At 37.3% G+C, this 21,402-nt stretch overlaps 1 protein-coding gene across 6 annotated transcripts; it reads right to left on the bottom strand.

Moving 5' to 3' along the window:
* Nucleotides 1-1,781: 1,781 nt before the first annotated feature.
* Nucleotides 1,782-20,164, bottom strand: LOC110093167 (ferric reduction oxidase 2). 6 transcript variants are annotated; one of them, XM_020817967.2, is made up of 12 exons: nucleotides 19,978-20,164; nucleotides 18,874-18,938; nucleotides 18,681-18,773; nucleotides 7,834-7,901; nucleotides 5,625-5,909; nucleotides 5,442-5,538; nucleotides 5,127-5,339; nucleotides 4,823-5,057; nucleotides 4,406-4,733; nucleotides 3,136-3,376; nucleotides 2,318-3,021; nucleotides 1,782-2,171 (listed from the first exon to the last, which is right to left on the bottom strand). In XM_020817967.2, the coding sequence occupies exons 4-12, from the start codon at nucleotides 7,847-7,849 to the stop codon at nucleotides 2,026-2,028; spliced, it is 2,265 nt and encodes a 754-aa protein (XP_020673626.1). In that variant the 5' UTR covers nucleotides 7,850-7,901; nucleotides 18,681-18,773; nucleotides 18,874-18,938; nucleotides 19,978-20,164; the 3' UTR covers nucleotides 1,782-2,025. The 6 variants fall into 6 exon arrangements, with proteins under 6 accessions (XP_020673626.1, XP_028553360.1, XP_020673627.1 ...); XM_028697527.1 differs by lacking the exon at nucleotides 7,834-7,901 and having other exon boundaries at nucleotides 5,625-5,800; XM_020817968.2 differs by lacking the exon at nucleotides 19,978-20,164 and having other exon boundaries at nucleotides 5,127-5,321; nucleotides 18,874-19,107.
* Nucleotides 20,165-21,402: the final 1,238 nt, after the last annotated feature.

Below are 21,402 nucleotides of genomic sequence, written 5' to 3'. Positions count from 1 at the left end.
TAAATCTGAAATTGAGGTCATGAGGATTGGAAGTGGACTGTAGACATGTGGAGTGCCGATGGCGGGATCGGACTGGCTGAAGTCGCTTAGAGAGTCGGAGAAAGAATTTGGAGTGTGAGACGCATGTATTTCATGAGCGGTGGTATGGTCGCAAGACGAAGCGGATTCAAAATTCGGGTCGGGCTATGGGAGCGCGGTTTGGACGCCAGCCACTAAACTCTGCGTCACGTGTTGTAGCGAGAGCGGGGTGATTGGGCTCAATTTAGGTGTGGTCGTCTTCGAAGGCGGAGAAGATTGGGTGAGTGATGAAAGCGGGCTGATGGCCTTAGGTTGCCCCCGCGGGAGAAAAATCAGATCGCATGAGCTGAGTGGCAGCAGAAGCGGGGGTTTGTTCTGTGCGGGCGGTAATGGCGAATTAGCAGCAATGAAATCAGATTGAATGCCGGGATCAGAAATGACATTATGCTGGTTAGGGAGTTCATGCAACCAGAAGACTTGGGCGCGCGGTTGGCGGATTGCGATGGTATTGAAGGGCTTATTCCCACCGGACTACCACCGAAAAATATTTTTGACGGAAAAATTCCGCAAGAAAATATTTCTGATGGATCTTTTTACACAAAAAATTTTTCTAACACTCATTTTATCAGCAAAAAATTTCCCGTTAGAAATCAGCTGGAAACTCAACAATTTTCTACTGATAATACGTGATTTTCCTTTAGTGTATAAGCCGGTAGAACTCTTCAGCATACTCACTTATAGTCCTATTTCGCTAAACGCAATGCAGATATTTGAGGTAAACCATTTGCTCATAATTTTGTTGGCAAAAAATGAAAGCGTAAAAGCTATTTCATCAGGTACTAATTGCAGACTTGACTCCTGCCTTCTCTTTGTCAAGTCTAAAGTAGTTGCAACCACCAAGCACTAACTCCCCCTTTAAGGCGACAGGGTACATATTTAACTTGTTTTCCTTGGCTCAATATCCATTCATTAAAAAAAAAATCTTGATGGATCTTTCCAAATCTAAGTAGTCCTCTATGTGGAGGCAGTCATCAAAGAAAGGGATATCTAATTTTACTTTGAATTCATCATAGGGTCGGCAATTTGTGTGACCTGCTTGCCGACGAGCATATGAGATTGGTTTGTTTTCACCCACAGAATCAGACAGGATGTCAAAGTGGGAATGGCCAATGTCCACATCATTAGAATCAATAACTTCCGAGGCAAAAGAAGCGCGTCTCCAACCTTGGTATCGATCACACTCACTTCTACCCGCGTGTACAATCATGTGTGCTGCCATCCGGGCGGTTTCCACCTAATTCGGTTCTAATAGCTTGAAACTCCCTCCACATTTCCCCAGATAACTAGAAGAGATTGGAAGCTATGTCATCCCACCGCTGGTTGAACCCTGCAGAGGGCATCAAGACTAAGATCGTCATCGCTAGTCCCTCGGTTACTACAATCAGCCATACTTCAAAGCTCCAAGCTCTGATATCAAATATGATGTATGTAATCAGTAGAAGTAGGAGAGAACAACAAACGAACAACAAAGAACAAGAAATAACTCAAGTATGGTGCTAAAAACAGTTGTATATTCTTCTATATGAAAAACTTTTGCCATCACAATGACTATCTATATTAACCAGCAGCACAAAGAGCTAGAATAAAAAATCCTAACAGAAAGCTAAGCCATACTATAAAATAACAGAAAGGGTAACTAGTGTAGCGGGGATCTAGTCCACTAGTGCATGAAAATAACAGAATGGTGAAATACTCCCTCAGGCTTAGGATGCACCACATCAAAATTAACTGATCAAGTTCTCATGACAAAGCTACAATAATAAAGATTACTAAACACAATTTTCACATAAAAGAGGATCTTTATATATTATGGATAAGTGTAATATACATATCTGCAATAATTAATTTTTTTTCTAAAGAGGAAGCATTGTAATTTTGACTGGCATCTCGTTCATTTCTAACTTGCCATCTACGTACTGAAGTCGTTCATAATTCTTGTGAACATAATCACCAGGTAAAACTTAATGATTTGTAGTGCAAATTCTCAGCAGGGGTGGAAGAGCAAATGGCTGCAACTTCACGACGCAGCGAACTTGGCCCGCTGGCCATCACTCCAATAATACTTGATTTGTCACCAAACTCCAGTAACAACTCTACAATTACACACACACAAAGGTTAGAACATTCTGAAAAAATTCAGGATAATAAAAGTAAGAATACAATTTTAAAACAGAAAAAAAATTTAGATTTTCTATTGTCCATTAAATTTGTGTTGGCATTAGGAAAAAGAGCAGCTTACTCTTAAGATTAGGTCTTTCACCATACTGAACCTTAACACCTCCAAGCAATGCCTCGCGTGGTTCGCTTTCAATCTCACCGCCAAGCGTCCACAAGTTCTTGGGCATCATTGCCGGCTCCGGCGAACACTCTTCCTTGCAATTCACCTTCTTGTTCCACAAAACAGCTAAACCAGCCATCGCGGCTATGCACCAGCACATGACCAGCAAGTAGAGCAACGCCCTCTTCGTATAAGAAAAGACCTCGTCGGTATTATCATCAATTGGATATATATAATACCGTGTGAGTATGCCGATGAGCAAGAGGAAGGCTAGGAATGAAGACGAGATGACGGCGGCAAGCCAGAGCCAGCCGTTGGGGCCAAGGACCGGAGCCACGGCTGCGTCAGAGGGGTCGGGATTGAAGTATATGAGCTTCTTGGCTTCGGCGTCACCGTTTGCCGCCGGTGGTGGAGCTTGTTGTTCCCTTGTAACAAAGGCCATGACTTGGAGCTGGAGCTGGGAGAAGTTGGTGGTGGTTGTGGCGTTTGATATTGGTAGGAGAAGGTCGAGCATGGAGAGATCTGCTGTGGTTTTGAAGGTAGAGATTAGGAGGATTGTTGGAGTTTTAGCGGACAGAGTGGCGCTGTGGTGGATTAATTCTCGGATTATAGAGATGAAGGGGGTGATTCCACTGCCGCCGCTTACAAGTATCAGAGAATCGTAGCTGCAAAGCAAATGAATTAAAGCGAATCAGTAAAATAATGTTGATTTTGAGCTAATAATTCTCTGTAATTATAGATTCATTAATTGCATAGCGTGTTTGGAAGAAGATTGCGACCTTAGGAAATCGGTGGATCCAGGGCTATATGGCCCTTCTACTGCAACCTCGAGGCATTGTAATGATGGCTGGGAGAGCTGCTCAAAGAGCTTGTGAGTCCACCTCCCAGACTTCTTGATAACGATACTGAGATTCTCCGGCTCCAGGCTGCTGCTGGAGCTCACTGTGAAAGGATGCCATTGAAGCGATGAGATACTTGGCACCTTGATGAACACCACGCTCGTCGGATTGTAGCTAAAACCTGAAAGAGATGGCGAGGAATCAATTGGTTCAATTGAAGAACCGATCGATTGGCTTGATGATATTTTATTTTCTATAGTTATTATGAAAACCATTTTGCCTAGTTCGAATTAAACTAACATTCGTCTGCTATAAGTTAAGAGCTGAAATAGAAGAAATTGTTTATGTTCGGACTATGAGTGTAAACAGTTTGTATATAGTTTGATCTAAATTGTGTATAAAAATTATATTCAAACTGTGTATATACTTATAATTCAGACGGAAACTTCCTATTTGAACTCCGCAAGAAATAATTTCTCTTGAAATAGACATGCTTCGCTCGCCCAAATTTTCAATATCCCATAAAGACATTTTATAATAAATGGGGCACAATTTTTTTGTTCAATATATGTTGATCTTGAGTTGAATTGGAGTTATAGTTTAGTAGTTTGAATGACTAGGTTGGCAAATGAGATGATTGAGGAACATAGCTCAGTTCTTTGTGATATTGGTCATCCAAAAACTAAAATCTAAATTACTTCATTTTTATAATTTATTTGTTTTTAAATTTACTTTAAAAATAGAATCAAAATTTTTTTATTTGTTTTATTGAGTTCTGTTGTATTTAATAAATCAAGCCTATCTATCGAGCTCAAATAAAATTATAAATTAGTTTGACAATCTTCAAATGAGATTATCAAATGAGGTCAGATCTGTTAAAGCTCAGAATAATGAATCATTTGATTGCACTAATAAAACAAGAGGATTTACATAAATGCCACTAAGTTATATTTAATTTTTATATTTATTTACATGACATCTTAATATTTAAATTATATGAAAAGAATATTAATAATAATAATTTATTTATAAATTGTACTTTAATATACATATTTTGATATAATTTAAAATTTAACATATTATATAAATAAATTAAAATTTTATGATGACAAAGAATAAATATTATATATTAATCCTTAAAAGAAACAGACTCCTTCGAAGTAAATCCTCTTAATAAAGAATGACTAAAAAAATATGTCATTTGACTCACCAGGGGCCTTCGCGAAGTTGAGTTCCATGGTCTCAGATTGCAGAAGCCGGGCCGAGAGCAATCGGACCCGGCGCCGCGATTGCAGGAGGCGGAGGAAGCGGTCGACGAGGAACAGATAGACGCCGGGGAGGATAAGGCAGAAGGCAGAGAAGCCAATGTGTAGAAGGTAGAAGAGCAGAAAGGGGATGTAGAGATAATGAGCGTAGAAGAAGAGTTCGAACATACTGCGCCGAAAGCGGGGAAAGCTCACTGCCCACATAGCCAAACCGCAGAGCAAAGCTACTTCTCCCGCTATGTTTGAGATGCCAACGCTTCCCCATTTCACCAGCTGCAAGTATTTATTTAATTAAATTTCAAATCTTTTTATAATTAGTTACACATATATGATCTGAATTAATGGAATGTGCTTGTAAATACCTCGTAGATGCGACCATTAATAACCCAAACGATTAGATAACAGAGGCCGTGCGCAGTGAAGAGCGCCATGACTAAATGGCCGAGCCAAATATGATACCTGATGCTGTTCTCCGACGTCAGTCCTATCAGCGGTAGAAGAGAGGAGCCGCGAGCCACCGGGAAGAAGAGGAAGGCCACGCACATATTTCCTGTCAATCCAAACTGTAAGCCCACATCATATAACTTCGCTTCCCACCTGCCGTAAATGAAGCAATTAGTTTTAATTCGTAATAAATGACATAAGATATCTTTTGATGATTCTTACAGTTTCTCTCCATACTCTGCAGCAACCCCAGAGCTAACTTCGGAGAGGCCACCTGTTATGTACATGTACAAAGCCCAGATGACGAGGAAGAGAAACATGAAGCAGAAGCCGATTTCAACCGCTGAGATCACTCCAAGCGGGCCTTTCACCAGCGCCGGTTTCCGCCACCCTCTCAGTCGCCGGCTTATCTCTCCCCTGTCATTAAACAGTCGCCTGTGATAAAAGTTTTAATTTTTTATACTAGATATAAAAAGATGGCATTTTTTTCTTTGCACGCAAAAATCTGGGAATGAGAAAAGAAGAAGATCGATCTACCTGTTGAAGTAACGGCTTCTCTCCGCCAAATGGAGATAAAGGCACCCAACGACGGCAATAAGTAAGATGGGAAATGTAAAGATTAGCATCCAAGTCCCTGCAGGAAGACATTATTAATTGTTAAAAACAACTTGAAAAATAGAAAGATAGACCATCAGATACAGAGAAAAGGCTTATAATCACCTTGACTTCCGAGAAAGGTGGAGAGGGTGGCAGATAAGAGCTCGGCGCTCCACTTGTTGCGATAAGTTTTGGTGGGCATCACCACCCAGATCATTAACCAGCTCAAGAACACGAGCACAAGAAGAGCTCTCATGGCCAATAGCACATGCGCAGTTCTCATAGATCCCATAATTTCCCTAAAGTTCAACATCATCAGTGATCTGCTCTCTCTCTCTAACCTTAAATATTCGTTGCCGAATGGTTCAAAGTGTAGGAAGCATTTGCCGTATATATAGATGTTCTTCCCTGGATAGTGAAGGTTAGTCTATTCTCTTTCACTAGTTTTTGAACATTTAATTAAATTCCACACCGTGGCATTGAGGATAGGCTAAATTGTGAACAGCAGCGGATGAAATTAAATAAGTTTAAGAAATGCAAACTAAAAATAATTTGTTTTTTCTCATAAAATATAAATTAATTTTGCATTATCAGAGAGAAAACGCAATTTTTTTTCTAAAGAAATGCAAAAAGATTTATGCTCTTCACTCACATCATTTTTATGATTCCTTGAAATAGCAATTTGATTTCACATTTTTGAAAAAAAAAAATTGGTTGGATATGATTAATTACAAAACAAAATATATTTCAAATTTACAATCTTTTCCAAATTTTGTTTTAAATAATTATAATAATTTTAATTTCAAAAATTAAAATAAATGATAAATATTATTGACACATCATCAAAAAAATTATCTTGATCGGCACAAATCTTGAAGCAAAATCAGGTTGGAAACTTTCCGAAATTAAAATTTGGACCGTTTGAACTACGATTTCAGCAAACTTATAGTCGAATTGAACCTATTAGAAATACAAACCCAACGATACAACATTCGACTCAATCCGAGCCCAAATGGGTCCAAATCAAGGACCTGAAGCGTTGTTGAAAGGTTCAAACCACAATTTGGATGGTTAAACGGTTTCCAAATGTAACATGCTTGCAGTTGAATAAGAGCGCCTCGATAAGACGAATCAAACAAGCCCAAGATTGCAAAATTCTGACATCATTAAGATCTTGAAATGTCTAACGAACAGGCCACGATCAAGGGATAATATTCAACATCGACCGTCCATTCAAACCACTCCCCATTTAACCTTGATCTTCCTCCTATTTATGGGACATTCCACTCTATGAAATTTATAAATAAACCGCTCCTCCCTCTTGTAAAGGGAGCCCGGCCCTAAACCTAAGGAGAGAGAGAGAGCTCTTGCCTCCTCGACCACCAAATTGAGTTTCGCCAAACAACCACATGAGGCCCTGAGTTCAGCCGGACCACCACTAGAGGCCCTGAGCTCCGCTAGACCACCACCTAAGGCCCTGAGTTCCGCTGGACCACCACCTGAGGCCCTAAGTTTCACCGGACCAACACTTGAGGCGTTGAGCTCCGTAGGACCACCACCTGAGGCTCTAACTTCTGTCGGACCACCACTTGAGGCCTTCAGCTTCATCGGACCACCACCTTAGGCCCTGAGTTCTACCGGACCACCACTTGAGGCCCTGAGCTCCGCCGGACCACCACGTGATGCCCTGAGCTCCACCGGACCACCACTTGACGCCCTAGGTTCCGCTAAACCATCTCTGGGCACCTGGAGTTCTTCTAGACCATCACCTGACACCTGGCGTTCAGCCAGACCACGACCTAACGCTTAAATTTTCAAGTAACGCCGGACTTCCGATTGACCACGAAGTGACGTCAGACCTTTATCCCCATTTGCCACTAGATTTCAATCATACGATTGACATTTGTAATTTGATCGCCCTCAAGGACGAGTCAGCCCGCTGTAGTCTACTCGAATTCTAGTGAAATCATTTTCAACTGGACCAAGCCCTGTTGTTTTTCCCTTTTTATAATTTTTCATTTAAAAAATCTTGTGTCATCTGTGTGTGAGCTGGATAGCCTTACAACGCTAAGACGTGTGATTATAAATCTATCATAATTTATATTCTAGTTCGCAACAATTATAATTCAATATATATATATTCACTGTGTACTTAAATAAGCAAAACTAGTTAAGTATATATTCTAATCTATATTTAATACCTCAAACGTACGTACATAGTCCAATCAGTACAATAAAACAATCTTTTGATATTGAGAACTCGAAAAGAACTCGAAAAATTGAAAGGTTTTTGTGAATTAAGTTTTAGATCAATAAATGAATCGGGGCTTACTTCGAGGTAAATGCATTGATCAAGTGGGCCAGCCCACGAGTCCGGTGATTCCCAAGCTGCCACGGCGGCTATAAAAGGTTAATGAAAGTTCTATGATTAGATAATAAATTAAATATTAATCAATTAATATTTCTAACCTCAGGTTATGTTTATTGGAATTAAAATTATTTATGAATCATGCTGAAATTGTACACAGAGCATTGCGTGAAGACAATAAATAAAAGGAGAGAGAATTTGGTTGGAGTGAAGTTTTGGCCTTCCTAAAATGGATTAAATTCCACAGATTTAATAACCTGAGCTCCACATTTGACTCTCTATTTATAGTTGCAAACTAGAACATGGGATGCAATATAATTGGCTACATTTATAGCCGTTAAAAAAGAAAAAGCTCATATGCTGTTTAGCTCAATTACAGATTTGTATATTAGTTGATTATCTTTTGATGTCATACTGCCTAGCTAACCATTTGAATTATGAAGGAGTTGTCAAACTAATTTATGTGAGTCACCCACTTTGGCAAGTATTTCAAACCTGTGGCGAGCTTGTCTCAAGCTAAATCGATTAAATGACTGGAGTCTGAGGCTAGTCAATCAACCAAAAGAATTTTATAAAGAACCCCCAACTCTCTACATAAAAGGAGATCTTTTGCTATAGATTGGAGAGAGCTCTGAGGCTTCAAGACCTCCAGCACCACCATCAGGGAACCTCTGTCGACCGCCACTGGACCTCCACCAGATCATCTTCAGAAGACCACCTGGTCGCGAACCATCATCGGACTTCCACACGGCCATCGATCGTTTCCAGGCGTCCGCCCAACCATCGTCTTAGCACCACCCAACCGCTGATCGCCACCGAACTTCCACCCGACAGCCTACCATCGCCGAGCGTCTGCCCGACCATCTTCGGGCTACCTCCCGACTACTTCTACACATCCACCTAGCCGTCGGACTTCTGTCCGATCATCATCAGACCATTGCTCGACACCCAACCACTATTAGATTATAACCCGACCGTCGACCATCATTAGATTTCCGCACAACCATCGTCGGACAAACGCTTATTTGTCTGCAGCAGTTGGACCACAATCCGACCACCGATCACCACTAGACTACTAGACTATCCCGGCAACCTCCTGTCACCTGTCGAATATGGTCCCTTCGACTACCGTCGTCCGCCGACTATGGTCCTTCCAACCGCCCATTGCCCATCAACTTCGATCCCTCCAATCTCTATCATCCGCCGACTACAATCCCTTCGATCACAGTTGTCCACAAACTATAGTCCCTCTGACCTCTCGTTGGCTTTCGGCCACGATCTCTCTAACCTTCGTCATGCTCTAACTATAGTCCCTTCGACCACCAACCCCCATAGACTATTGTCCCTTCGAGCTACTATCGACCGTCGACTGGGGTTCTTCTTACCACCAACCCCCATAGACTATTGTTCCTTAGCTTCGAGCTACTATCGACCGTCGACTGGGGTTCTTCTTACCATTGTAGCCGCCAATTACTGTCATTGCAACCTCCACCACCTATCGACTACGATCCTTTAAACAATCGTCACTTATTGATTATAGTACCTCCAACTAACATCACCTGCCAACTACAATCCCTTCGACCAGCGTCTCCAGTTAAATACGGTCCCTCCAACTTCCGTAACCCGTTGACTATGGTCGCTCCGACCTCTGATCACACGCAGACTACAGTCTCTCCGACTTCTAATGTTCGCTGACTATGGTCCCTCCGACCACCATGGCCCGCTGACTACAATCCCTTCGACCGCCGATGCCGGTTGACTACAATCCCTTCGACCACCGTCACCCAACGTCTATGGTCCCTCCGACCTCCTGTTAATTCCCGACTAGGATCCCTCTTATTGCTATCGTTTACCGACCACAGTTCCTATGACCTCCACCACATGCTGACTATGATCCCTATGACTATTATCTCTCGTTGACTACGGTTCATCTAATCACTGTCATCCGCCGACTACGGTCCCTTCTATCACTGTCGCCCACCAACTATGATCCATCTGACCACTGTCACTCTACTACAATCTTGCTGGCTGAATCAACATACCCACACTCTCTTGAGAACAACTATTATATCACGAGATTCTTCCAACTACTACCTTGTAATGTGCTCTATATGATGTATATTTACTACATCAAACCAAGTCCAACTCCCACGGAAGGGCCTCATTTGTAATCAACAATAAGCACTAGTGGAACCCTTTCAACTGAGTCAGGCCCTTTGGTTTTTCCCATTTTCAGGATTTTCCACATAAAAACTCTGGTACCTCTTATGACTCCTACACCCCTCTCACTTTATCTGCATGTATGCTCTTTCTTCGTTCAAAGCTAAGACATTAAACTCTTTATCTCTCTACTACCATAAATGTTCCAGTCCGCAATAAATCTTCATAATTGCATGACCCATCTAAGATTCTAGCTAAAATAATGTATTATAAAAGAAGTTGGATTTCCAATTATCAACCCAAATAATCTCTATAACAATCGAAGATCAACACGTGCGCACTTTTATTTTTTAGTAGTTGGCGGTTATATATGGAAAAAAAAAGTTGCATTTTTAGTTGGGATTGAGCATAAGATGCTTTAACTAGTCTAGAGATAGGCATTGACAGTGTAAGAGATTAATAAACATTGCCTACACATATTGACATGGATTAATTAGGAGTAAATTTTTATTGAGTCCCACTAATTTGTAAATTGATTTGTATTAAAATGGTTAAATGAGCAATAGTCATTAATTTGCCTAAAGCTAATCATCATGTTGTTAGAGAGAACCATCAACTGGGACGCCATTGAGCTAGAGATATAATGGCTTTGAAGTCAGTGGATTGAAGCCGATTAGTGGATGATAAGGCTTATAAGTATATACTTATCCAGTTGCATATAGTCGCAAGAATTACTGAAAAAAGAACTAATATAATAGTTATCATTGGAAGATGGGAGATTTTAGTTAGCTGTTAAAAAGTTCTTGTAGCAGATCAATATATAGCATTGTTGTCTTCATTTAACTTGTCCCATCCCATGAATATTTGATAGGAGGAGCATAACATAACTTTAATGATTTGTCATGTTGCCATGATATTAAAGATGATAGCTTGTAAAGCCTCTGACCAATGTAATTGATGCACAAAAAAGTGATAACAATTAACATTACATGACTTTCCTCGCAAAGGGGATGGGTGCCACTAAAATTTGACTAATTATTCTATGTGGACATCAGATAGAGAGAATAATTCAGATTTGATGTGCTTTTATTGCTCTTTTGTTGCACTTTTGCAAAAGGATTATAAAAGTACAGTAAATATTTAATATTTACAAAACAATTGAATATTTGTTGTGCTTTTACTGAGTATTTACAAAAGCACAGGAAAAGACAGTAAAAACACATTCATAATTCAGTATTTGCCGCCCTTTTATTGTCTTTTTGCAAAAGCGCAACAAATTCGGAGTGTTTTTTCCGTCCGGTGTCCGCACAGAATAATTTATCGATTTTACTAAGGTTTAGAGTTCCAAAGATAACAGTAAGGTTGAAAGAAAGAGGCATTGAGAAAATAATTAATTCATGAATGTTAAGTGGTGATATGCCAATAGGTGAAAATGAAATAATTATATTTTGGAAGACAAAAAGTGGTTGAGATAATGATATAACTTAGATGGTTTGGACATGGAAAAATATTTTATGATGTTGGCTTAAGAGTTGAGGGACTTAAGTCGGCAATAATAATAAGGAGCTTCAATGCAAGAATTCTCCAAGTTCCAACTTTCCCTTAGCCAAAGTTTAGCCATAAGTGAATTAAATGTAATTTAAGCAAGCATTAAAGAAGTCAAATATAGGTCTGTTTTGAACAACTACAACGTTTTATAAAATCGGTTGTAAAATTGTTGTGAGAAATATATCTTAGCCATTTTGAATATGAAAAGTTTTTTTTTACCACAAAATTTTAGAAAAATTGTGAAAAATCAATAGTTAGATAAATTTGTGGTTGTTGTTTGAAAAACAAAACATGGAAAAAACTGTTCCAAATAGATCCTTATATATTGTTGACTCCAATCTTTATATTATTTTGATTTTTTTTTCATTTGAAATTGATTTGATTCTGGTTTAGATATTTGATATGAATTATTGAATTGTACAATTAACCAATAATTTTAATCAAAATATTTTAGAATTAGAAAAATTCAAAATAATAATTATGTCAAAGTATTTAAGAAGTATCACTTAGGCTTTATTTGTGATGACTTTTTTATTGTTTCATAAAGCAGCATTTTAGTACAAAAATTTTAATTTTGTTACTATAAAATTGCTTTAAGAAACAATAAGAAAGTTGCCCCAAAGAAAATCTTAATAAATAAATAAATTAGATTAAAATCAACTCAACATCATATCAACAAAAAAGATAATATGAAAACAACAATCATATTAAATTATTTGACCATTATTTAATCTAAAATTATATTCACAGATCAAATAAAAAGTCGTCCAATGTGTAAACATTAATAATGTAATTACTTCATTTTGCATTCTTAAAGAAATATAAATTAGAATGTTTAGCGTATGAGTAACAGAGAAGAATAAAAAAATAAGCAAACAAAATACTGAACTACCAGTATAATTTTCTGCAAAAAACTAACTTTGTTATTTAAAAGATGGTTGGAGCGCCCCGCCCGATGATCTGGCTGTTTAAAGGCACTTTTAGTTACAATAATCTGAAGGGTTACTAAAATTTTAATTGATAGTTTTTTTTCTTTTTCTTTTTTTAGTCGAAATTGTGCTAATCATAAGAAATTTATCCTTATAATGTTAAAAATTCTTTGAATAATGCATGCCAAATTTATTTAGTTTTTTATAAATGCTAATGCATAAGATCTTAGAACTATATGATTTTGAAAGTATTATTGATATATCATCAAAAAATTATCTTGATCAAGCATGAATGTCGAGAAAAAATCAAGCTGGAAACTTAAAAATTAAATTTGGGACCATCTGAACTCTGATTTCAGCAAACTTACTGTCAAATTGAATGTCTCGAAAATACGAACCCAACGACACCAAATTCAACCCAATCCGAGGTCAAATAGGTTCAAATCAAAGACCAAAGCACATTTGGAAGGTTCAAACCATAATTTGGATTACAAAATGGTTTCCAAACGAGACATGCTTAAAGTCGAATTCATCGGCTCGACGAGACGAATCCAATGAGCCCAAGATCATCGAATTATGATATCATTAAGACATTTGAATGTCTAATAAACGGTCCCAATCAAGGAATTCAACATCGACCGTTCGTTCAAACCACTCCCAATTTATCATTGATATTCATACTATTTATTTGTCATGCCACTCTCAGAAAATTATTAATAGACCATTCATTTCTTCTGAGAAGGGACCACAAACAAAGAAGATAAGTAAGAAGAGAAACTTGAGTTCTCTTATCACCAGACTCCTCCTCAACCATTGCCAGACTCCCACTCGGTTGCCAACTGATGTCGAACTTTTGCCTAACTGCCGATTGACGCCAGACTTCCGTTAGACCGTCAATTGAAGTCAGATTTTCGCCCGACTACTAAATGTCACCGGATTTTCGATATCCGCTCGTAATTAGATTTCAACTCGATGGTTGATTATTATAATCTGATCGTCCTCAGTTTCAGGGATGAATCAGTCACTTGTAATCTAATCTAGCACTAGTGGAATCATTTCAACTGGGCGTGGCCCCATGAGTTTTTTTTTTTCACCTTTTTAGGGTTTTCCATTTAAAAATTATGGTGTTGTATTTTTCTTCTTTTTGTGTGCTGGATATCCTTACAAAACTAAGATGAAAATTCCTAACTCTATCGCCGCTTATATTCTAGTCCGCAACAATTATAGTTTTGGAGATATTATAACTTCATCTATGATGAATTCTTATAAGTTAAAAAATTATTTAAATAACATTTTGGTATAATTTATATTAAAATGAGTTTGAAATTCTTAGATTTAATTACTGATTAGTGTAATTTAAAATTTTTTATATAAAGTGTTAATTTCAAAATAAAATCTTAATCCAATTGTTTTCTTCTCATTGTCACCAACGAATCACAAGAAGATTATAGAGAGAATCTTATTTCTCTCAACACTTACTTTCTGCTTGCTAGACATTTATCTCTTGATAGAGAGAAACTATCGCTCGGAGGCTAAAGGGAGGTGGCTATAACAAATCCCTGCATCAAGTTTTAAATATGAATGATTAGGGGTGTCAATAAAGATTGATGGGTCAGATTCGTGTTTGACCTAATATTTATCTGACCCGCATATGGTCAATCTAAATCTAATCCTTTTAATTAACAGGTGAAAAATGTCAATCTGAATCCAACTCGCCGGCAGCCCGAGTGACAGGTACCCAACCCGTTAATCTATTTTGATTTTAAAATTTTAAAGTTTTTTTTTTAATAACTTGTTAGTTATAAAGTTTAAAATATCTAATAAAAAATAATAAATAATATCTACGCATAAAAAAATTAAGAAAAAAAGATATTAAACATGTCACTTTCGAATCAAAAGCGGATTTGTGATCAACCCAAATCAGACCCAATTATTAAACTGACCAAAAAACATAATCAGAATCCAAGTCATTTATCCAATAGATCAACGTGAATCTGAATTTTTCGAGTCAAATTATAGTGTGACAAAAATTAATCCATGAAATATTACGGGAAACTTCTACCAAATTTAAGTCAAGGAATACGAAAGCATCATTTTTTTCTTAATCTGTCTTACGTTTTTTGCATTATTTATACAAAATTTAAATTCGTTTTCTTTCTTTCCCTAGCGCCCGCTGGTTGTTATCGTCTGATTTTTTCACCTCCAGCTCATATGACGGTTAATTGACTTTGTTGCGGGCTAAAATATATGCGACGATAGAGTTATAATTTTATATCTCAGCATAAGAGAAATAAAACACCATGATTTTTATGTGAAAACCTTGTAAATGGGAAAACCACGGGGCCACGTCCAGTTTAAAGAATTCAACTAATGTTTGCTTGAGGTATAAGAGACTGACTCATCCTTAAAGTTTAGGACAATCAAATTACAATGATTCGCTCATGGATTGAAATTCAGTTACAAACAAATTGTGTATTCGAGCTGAATCCCAGAGTCACTTGGAGATTATACAGAATTCCAGCGTCACTTAGAGATCGGGCGGAGTTTCGGCCTCACTTGAAAGTCGGGTAGAATTCCGGCGTTACTTAAAAGTTGAATGGAACTCCGGCCTCACTTGGAAGTTGGGCGGAACTCCGGCATCACTTGGAAGTCGGGGGAAACTCCAGCGTCACTTGAAAGTCGGGCGGAATTCTAGTGTCATTTGGAAGTCGGTTGGAACTCCGGCGGTGGTCGAGGAGGAGCTTCTTACCTCCTCCTCTTCTCTTCTTCTTCTTCTCCTCTCTGCTTACTTGGGTCCCCTCTTAAGAGAAATGAGGGGCTATTTATAGTTTTTTGAGATGGCATGACCCATAAATAGGAGAAGGATCAAGGGCAAATGGTGAGTGGTTTGGATGGCGGCCGATATTGAATCCCTTGATAGTGGGCCGTTCGTCAGACATTTGAATGTCTTAATAATATCGGAATTCGGTGATCTTAAACTCGTTGGATTCGTCTCGTCGAGCCACTCAATTTGATTATAAGCATGTCATGTTTGAAAACCGATTGGTAATCCAAATTGTGGTTTGAACCTTCCAACAGCGCTTCGGGTCTTCGATTTAGACACATTTTGGCTCAGATTGAGTTGAATTTGGTGTCGTTGGGTTCGTATTTTCGAGACGCTCAGTTCGACTATAAGTTTGTTGAAATCGGAGCTCAGATGATCCCAAATTTAATTTTTGAAGCTTGCGACCTGATTTTGCCTCGAGATTCGTGCCTGATCAAGATACTTTTTTCATGATATATTAGTTGCCCTGTTTTTGAAAAGCCCTATTGTTGTTGGCTTGGGGCAGAATGAGACTCCTAATGTTGTTGATGTTTCTCATATTGATCGTATTAAGAAAGTTGGACAATGCGAATTTAATCGGATGAATATGAATGATCCCTCTATGGATAATATTAACGTTTCTACTTTGTCACCTTGCATTTATGTTGATCCTATTTTGCGGTCTAATAACATGGATGCAAATGTTGAAGTGTCTCTCATAGATTTGCCCATTTTGCTTGTTGCTAATGATGCGTTGTTTGCTAACTTAGAATTTAAATCGAAGGATATTGGTGAGAATTAAGGAGATTGTTTAGCTGAGTGTGATTCCTCTCCTAATTGGGATGTTGGGGAGGAATTTGATGTGCATGGGGATGATTCTCTTACAATTTATGATTTAAATGTTTTTTACAACGTTGACGAAGGTTTCTACGAGAATGTGGCTAAATGTAGGCGGACAAAATCCAAAACAAATAATATTTTTTATTTGAATTCTTTTTTCTTGTTGTGCAAGCAGTTGGTATGATTTTATGGTTTTTGCCTTCTTGATTTTTTCCTTTTGCTTATGTAATAGATATGTTCCTTGGCTCGCATATTTTTCTTCAAATGTTGTATTTTATAGAGAGCTTTATATCCTATAAGGACTTGTACATTTGTATTTCTTTTTCATAACTTACGCGTCATCCTCTTTGTGGATTTCAACAAAAAAAAAAAAAAACCAATTTTTAAATTTTTCACCCATAATAGATAAATTGTTCTAGATGAATTGTGTATATGATTCATTAGTCTTTAGTGATCCTTTATCATCCTTTTCATTTTTCTTAGTGGTTTATTTTTGTTATTAGGGTTTAGGTATTACATTGAGATTATATAATTAGTGGGTTATTAAATTTCCCAAAAGTCTATAAGTACACTCACTTTTAGGAGATTAGGGCATCAACCAAATTTAAGAGTAATTGAGCTAAGGATCAAAATTTCTCTCCACATAAATATCAAGAGTTGTGGAGATTCTACAATTGCCCAAATGCCTACTCAAGTCATTTACCAATAGCTTCAGGGGTGTTCTTGTTATGCCTCATCGCCATTCGGACTTTGATATCCACCTCCATCTTTCTTGAATAAGCCATTTCTTAACGCTGGTAACCACGGCGTACTAAGTTGTTATCTTCATAGTTCATACCATGCCAAAATCATGCGATATTCATTGCATCACGGATTTAACACTACCCATCTCTTAATCTTATGCTAGATTTTATGACCCCTATTGCTAAAACATCTTAGTAATATATGTATATTCAGCAAAACAACAGATAGTTGAGAAAAAAACTTTAGAAGTTTGTTTACTTGGAAAACTCGAAAAGAAAAAACCACGGGTCAGCCCAAATGAGAAAATCATACTAAGTTTGAATGAATTATAAAGCCTGATTCGTCCCTTTACTTGTAGGCGGTCGAATTACAATAGATTGGAGAATCAGGTAAAGGTCTAGTGATGGTCAACGAGCTGGCGGAAATTCAGCGATGGTTGACGAACGAGTGGAAGTTCGATTGAACTCCAGCGGTGGCTGACGAATAGACGAAAATTCAGTGGTGCATGGTTGACAAGCAAACGAAAGTATGTCGGTGGTCGGGAAGAAATTTGGCGGTGGTCGACGAACGGGCTGAAGTCTGGTGGTGGTTGATGAATATGCGAAAGTTCGGCGGTGGTCGAGAATAACTTCGGCAGTAGTCGACGAACTAGTAGAAGTCCAACAGTGATCTGGAAGAACTCAGTGGTGGTCGATGAACGGGCGGAAGTCCAGTAATGGCCTACGAATTAGCGGAGGTTCGACATTGGTTGGGAAGAACTTGGCGGTGGTCGACGAACCAGAGAGAAATCTTGCGGTGGTCGATGAACAAGTGGATGTCCGGCGGTGGTTGGGATGGTCGGGAAGAACTCCGACAATGGTCGGCGACAAGTTCCTAAATTCTTCCTTTCTCTTTCTCTTCCCCTTTCATATGAAGAATGTGGGTCTATTTATAATTTTTTTAGAGTGAAATGACATGTAAATATGGGGAGGATCAAGATCAAGATGGGAGTGGAATGAACGACCGATGTTGACCCCTTAGATTATGGATTGTTTGTTGATCATTTGAATGTCTTAATGATATCAGAATTCTCTTATCTTGGACTCGTTGGATTCATCTCGTCAAGTCCCTCGATTTGACTATAAGCATGTCATGTTTGAAATTTGTTTGGTAATCCTAATCATGCTTTGAATCCTTCAAATATGCTTTGGACCCTTGATTTGGGATTGGATTTGATTGATTTTGGTGTCGTTGGTTTCGTCATTCTAAGACATTCAATTCAACTAAGGCTTCATTTAAGACACCTTTCTTATTGTTTCTTAAAGCAATATTTTAGTTCAATAATTAATATTTTTGTACTAAAAAATCATTTTAAGAGATTGTAGGAAAGACATCCCAAACGAAGCCTAAATATCAATTAAAAATTCATGTAACATATTCATTGCAAAATCATAAGTTTCTTCATCATTGACTCAATGTTCAGTTTAATAATGTTTGATTCTCTAAGACACAGCTTATGTGATCGAGTGATATTGATAACTCAATGTTTGAGTTTGCTGAAGTCGTTGGTCAGAAAAGTAAAGCTACAACTTTCAATTGAATTATCTATTTATTGTTAATTATCTTACAAATGAGCTAAATGTCTTATTTCTATATATACCCAAGAAGATGAATTAAACACAAAATACAGGAAGCTAAGTAAAAATTTGTTGGTTTTAGGTAAGGAAATCTTGATTTTAGAAATGTAGGCAACCTTTTTCTTGTGAAATTTACCAATTACTGGTACGAAGGAGAAGCTAAAAAGGTACCTTGAAAGCAACTTCGAAGAGCTATACTTCTTATTTGAGAAGTTCCCTATGCACTTCATCACTAAAACAAACCAGAGATTCATGGAAGAGATTCTGTAAAGAAGAACAAGAAAAGAAAGCTCCTCGCTTGTTTATTGCTACATTGAAGAAGAAAAGGCTAATAGATTTAAAAGCAAAATCTGAAAAAAAAAACCTTCAGATTCTTCCATTGCTCTGCAAATAGCTCTTGCAGCTTTTTTCATGAGCAAGAAGGAGCCACTGCAACCAAATGGGTAGCTTATTCACATTTTCAAATCATTGAAGCCATATACCAGCCTATGAAGCCAAACAGAGCAAGAATTTTCTTATCTGAAACATTGCATCTACAGCAGCTAGATGATGAAATTTTCTGACCCACTTTGAAAACTCTTAAACGTTTTCATATTATATAAAGCTAAAATTGGAGGGTTGCTCTTTGTTAAATAATAAAAATCTATCACATATAAAGTGGTCCAAGGTCATTGGACAAGTTACAAATAGTAAGAGAGCCACGAGGCTAATTATAAGCTGTAATAAAATTATTTATCTGATTAGGCAAAACTCTCAGCCAACAGATCAAAATAAGTTGTATTAAAAAAGTTTTTTTTTGAAATATCTCGTAAGCTAATATGCTTTCCAACTTTGCATAAGTAAGACGGGAAATTTTTTTTTTTTCATTTTAATTGTTTCAAAGAAAAGAATTTTAATCTCTTTAGCACAGAAAATAAGACTTCGTTTGGGTCAGTCTTACTGGTTGTTAAAGAAGTTTTATAATATAAAAATTATAATTTTATACTAAAAACATGTTTTAAGAAGCAATAAGAAAGCAATCCCAAATGAAGCCTAAGAAAAAAAAGAAAGATAAAATTGAGAGAATGTAATGAACTGAGAGTGAAGGATATATTATCACACATTTTTAGGCACTTGTCTGTTCGAAAGAAAAGGTGATTCATTTGTTATTGGACTTAGTGTTTGGATGCTTTCTCTCTGCATTATTCCCATATCTCCCTCTAGATAAAATATGTTGTGCAATTACTAAAAATAATTGTGCTTTTTCCGCCGCCTCATATTAATATTGGACAGAGAATTTTTTTTTTATTTTTTTTATTTTTTGAAAAAATTGAGAGCTTAGCCCATTCTATAAAATATAAAAATTGGGTGAATATGAATAAATAAAAAAACAACTAATACAAAAACTAGAGGCCCAAGAAAAGAAATGTCAAAAATAATCCAAAAAGATAACAAAAAAGGACAAAAACAGACAGAGAAACTGTCTCACCTGGACTCATAAAATTACATAATATATTATTGTATCTGAATCAGAATCTCCCTTGGTTGCCCGAAAACCATCCGAAGGGAGGGAGACAAGCTTCATTACTGTTCAAAGCCCAAAATTGAGCATGCTTGACAAAACTAAGGTAGCACGAGAGGCATCGATATAGTATGAATTGAAAGGCGACCTGAAAGGCATCAATATATTCTGAATCAAATGGCAATATGAGCAGCAAATAACACAGCAAGACAGAAAAGCCTAACAATATCCAAAATGCATAATCATAACCTTCCATAAGTGCCCAGTATACCACAAGTTCAGAATATCGCATAATCCAAAAAGCCATAAGATGCAAGAGGACTTAACATAGCATTGCAAAACGAACAAATTCACCCCAGTGACATCAAATTTAGAACAAAACACAGACATATTCATCAACAAAACCCAAAAGCAAGAGATAAATTGACAAGAATAACAGAAAGAGAGAATTCAACAATGTTTCAGGTGAAGTTTATCCTTCATAAACTTCCCGTTTTTCCATCCAAATATCTTAAGAGAGATAGCTCTAGAAGTCCTTTTTTGCAATGGTAACAACACAGCTTTGGAATTAAAACACCTGCTATTGCGCTCAGACCAAATGAAGTAAACCGTGACATTTATGATAAATAGCATGCCTTTTTTAATATTATCAGGCTCAGGAAGCAACAAATAATCACATTCAAACATCAAATGAGAGATAGTTTCAATGCAATCCTGACAAAAAATTAAAAGAAGAGTCCTGAATTTGAATGTTTTATTATTTTTTGAAAGATTATCCATAGTTTTCAATCCTCCCCGAAACGCCATCCAAGAGAATACAGAGTATCTTAAATAGTGTTTTTTATGCAAAACCAAAAATGCCAATACAGAGTGACATCATTTGCAAAAAATTCCAAGTAGAAATCTTTGAAAGTAGCATTCTCTAAATTATCCCAACATATGTGATTTGAATTATTGTGAGAAATTGGTATGCCATGAATAAAGTCATTGAAGTGGGGTTCAATCAGCTGTAAAAGAAGAACCCAGGTATTGCGCCTTGCATCCAATCACCTAGCTTAGAATGGGAATTGCAAACCGAAGAAATGGTAACATCCGAAAATCTGTCAGTGATAGAGTGATCCGAACACCAGTGATCCCATTAGATAGAAATATGTCTGTTTTGCCTAATGACAAATATGAATTTATTTCCAACCAAAGCAACAGTATGACAAATACTTTTCCAAAAGGCTGTTGCATTATGTTGGATTGGTTCCAAGGAGAAATGTAAATAGTGTGAAGCCTGTTAAATAGAGGAGAAGGTATATTGTAACATCTCATAATTGTGCCACAGTTATAAGCAAACATTAAAGCCCCTAAAGAGGCAATTCCAAGGCTTCCATTAGAGAGAGGCAA

This window comes from Dendrobium catenatum, unplaced genomic scaffold (assembly GCF_001605985.2).
Source record: "Dendrobium catenatum unplaced genomic scaffold, ASM160598v2 fragScaff_scaffold_963, whole genome shotgun sequence".
NCBI classification, from domain to species: Eukaryota; Viridiplantae; Streptophyta; class Magnoliopsida; order Asparagales; family Orchidaceae; genus Dendrobium; species Dendrobium catenatum.
This window is presented reverse-complemented; position numbering and strand designations above follow the sequence as displayed.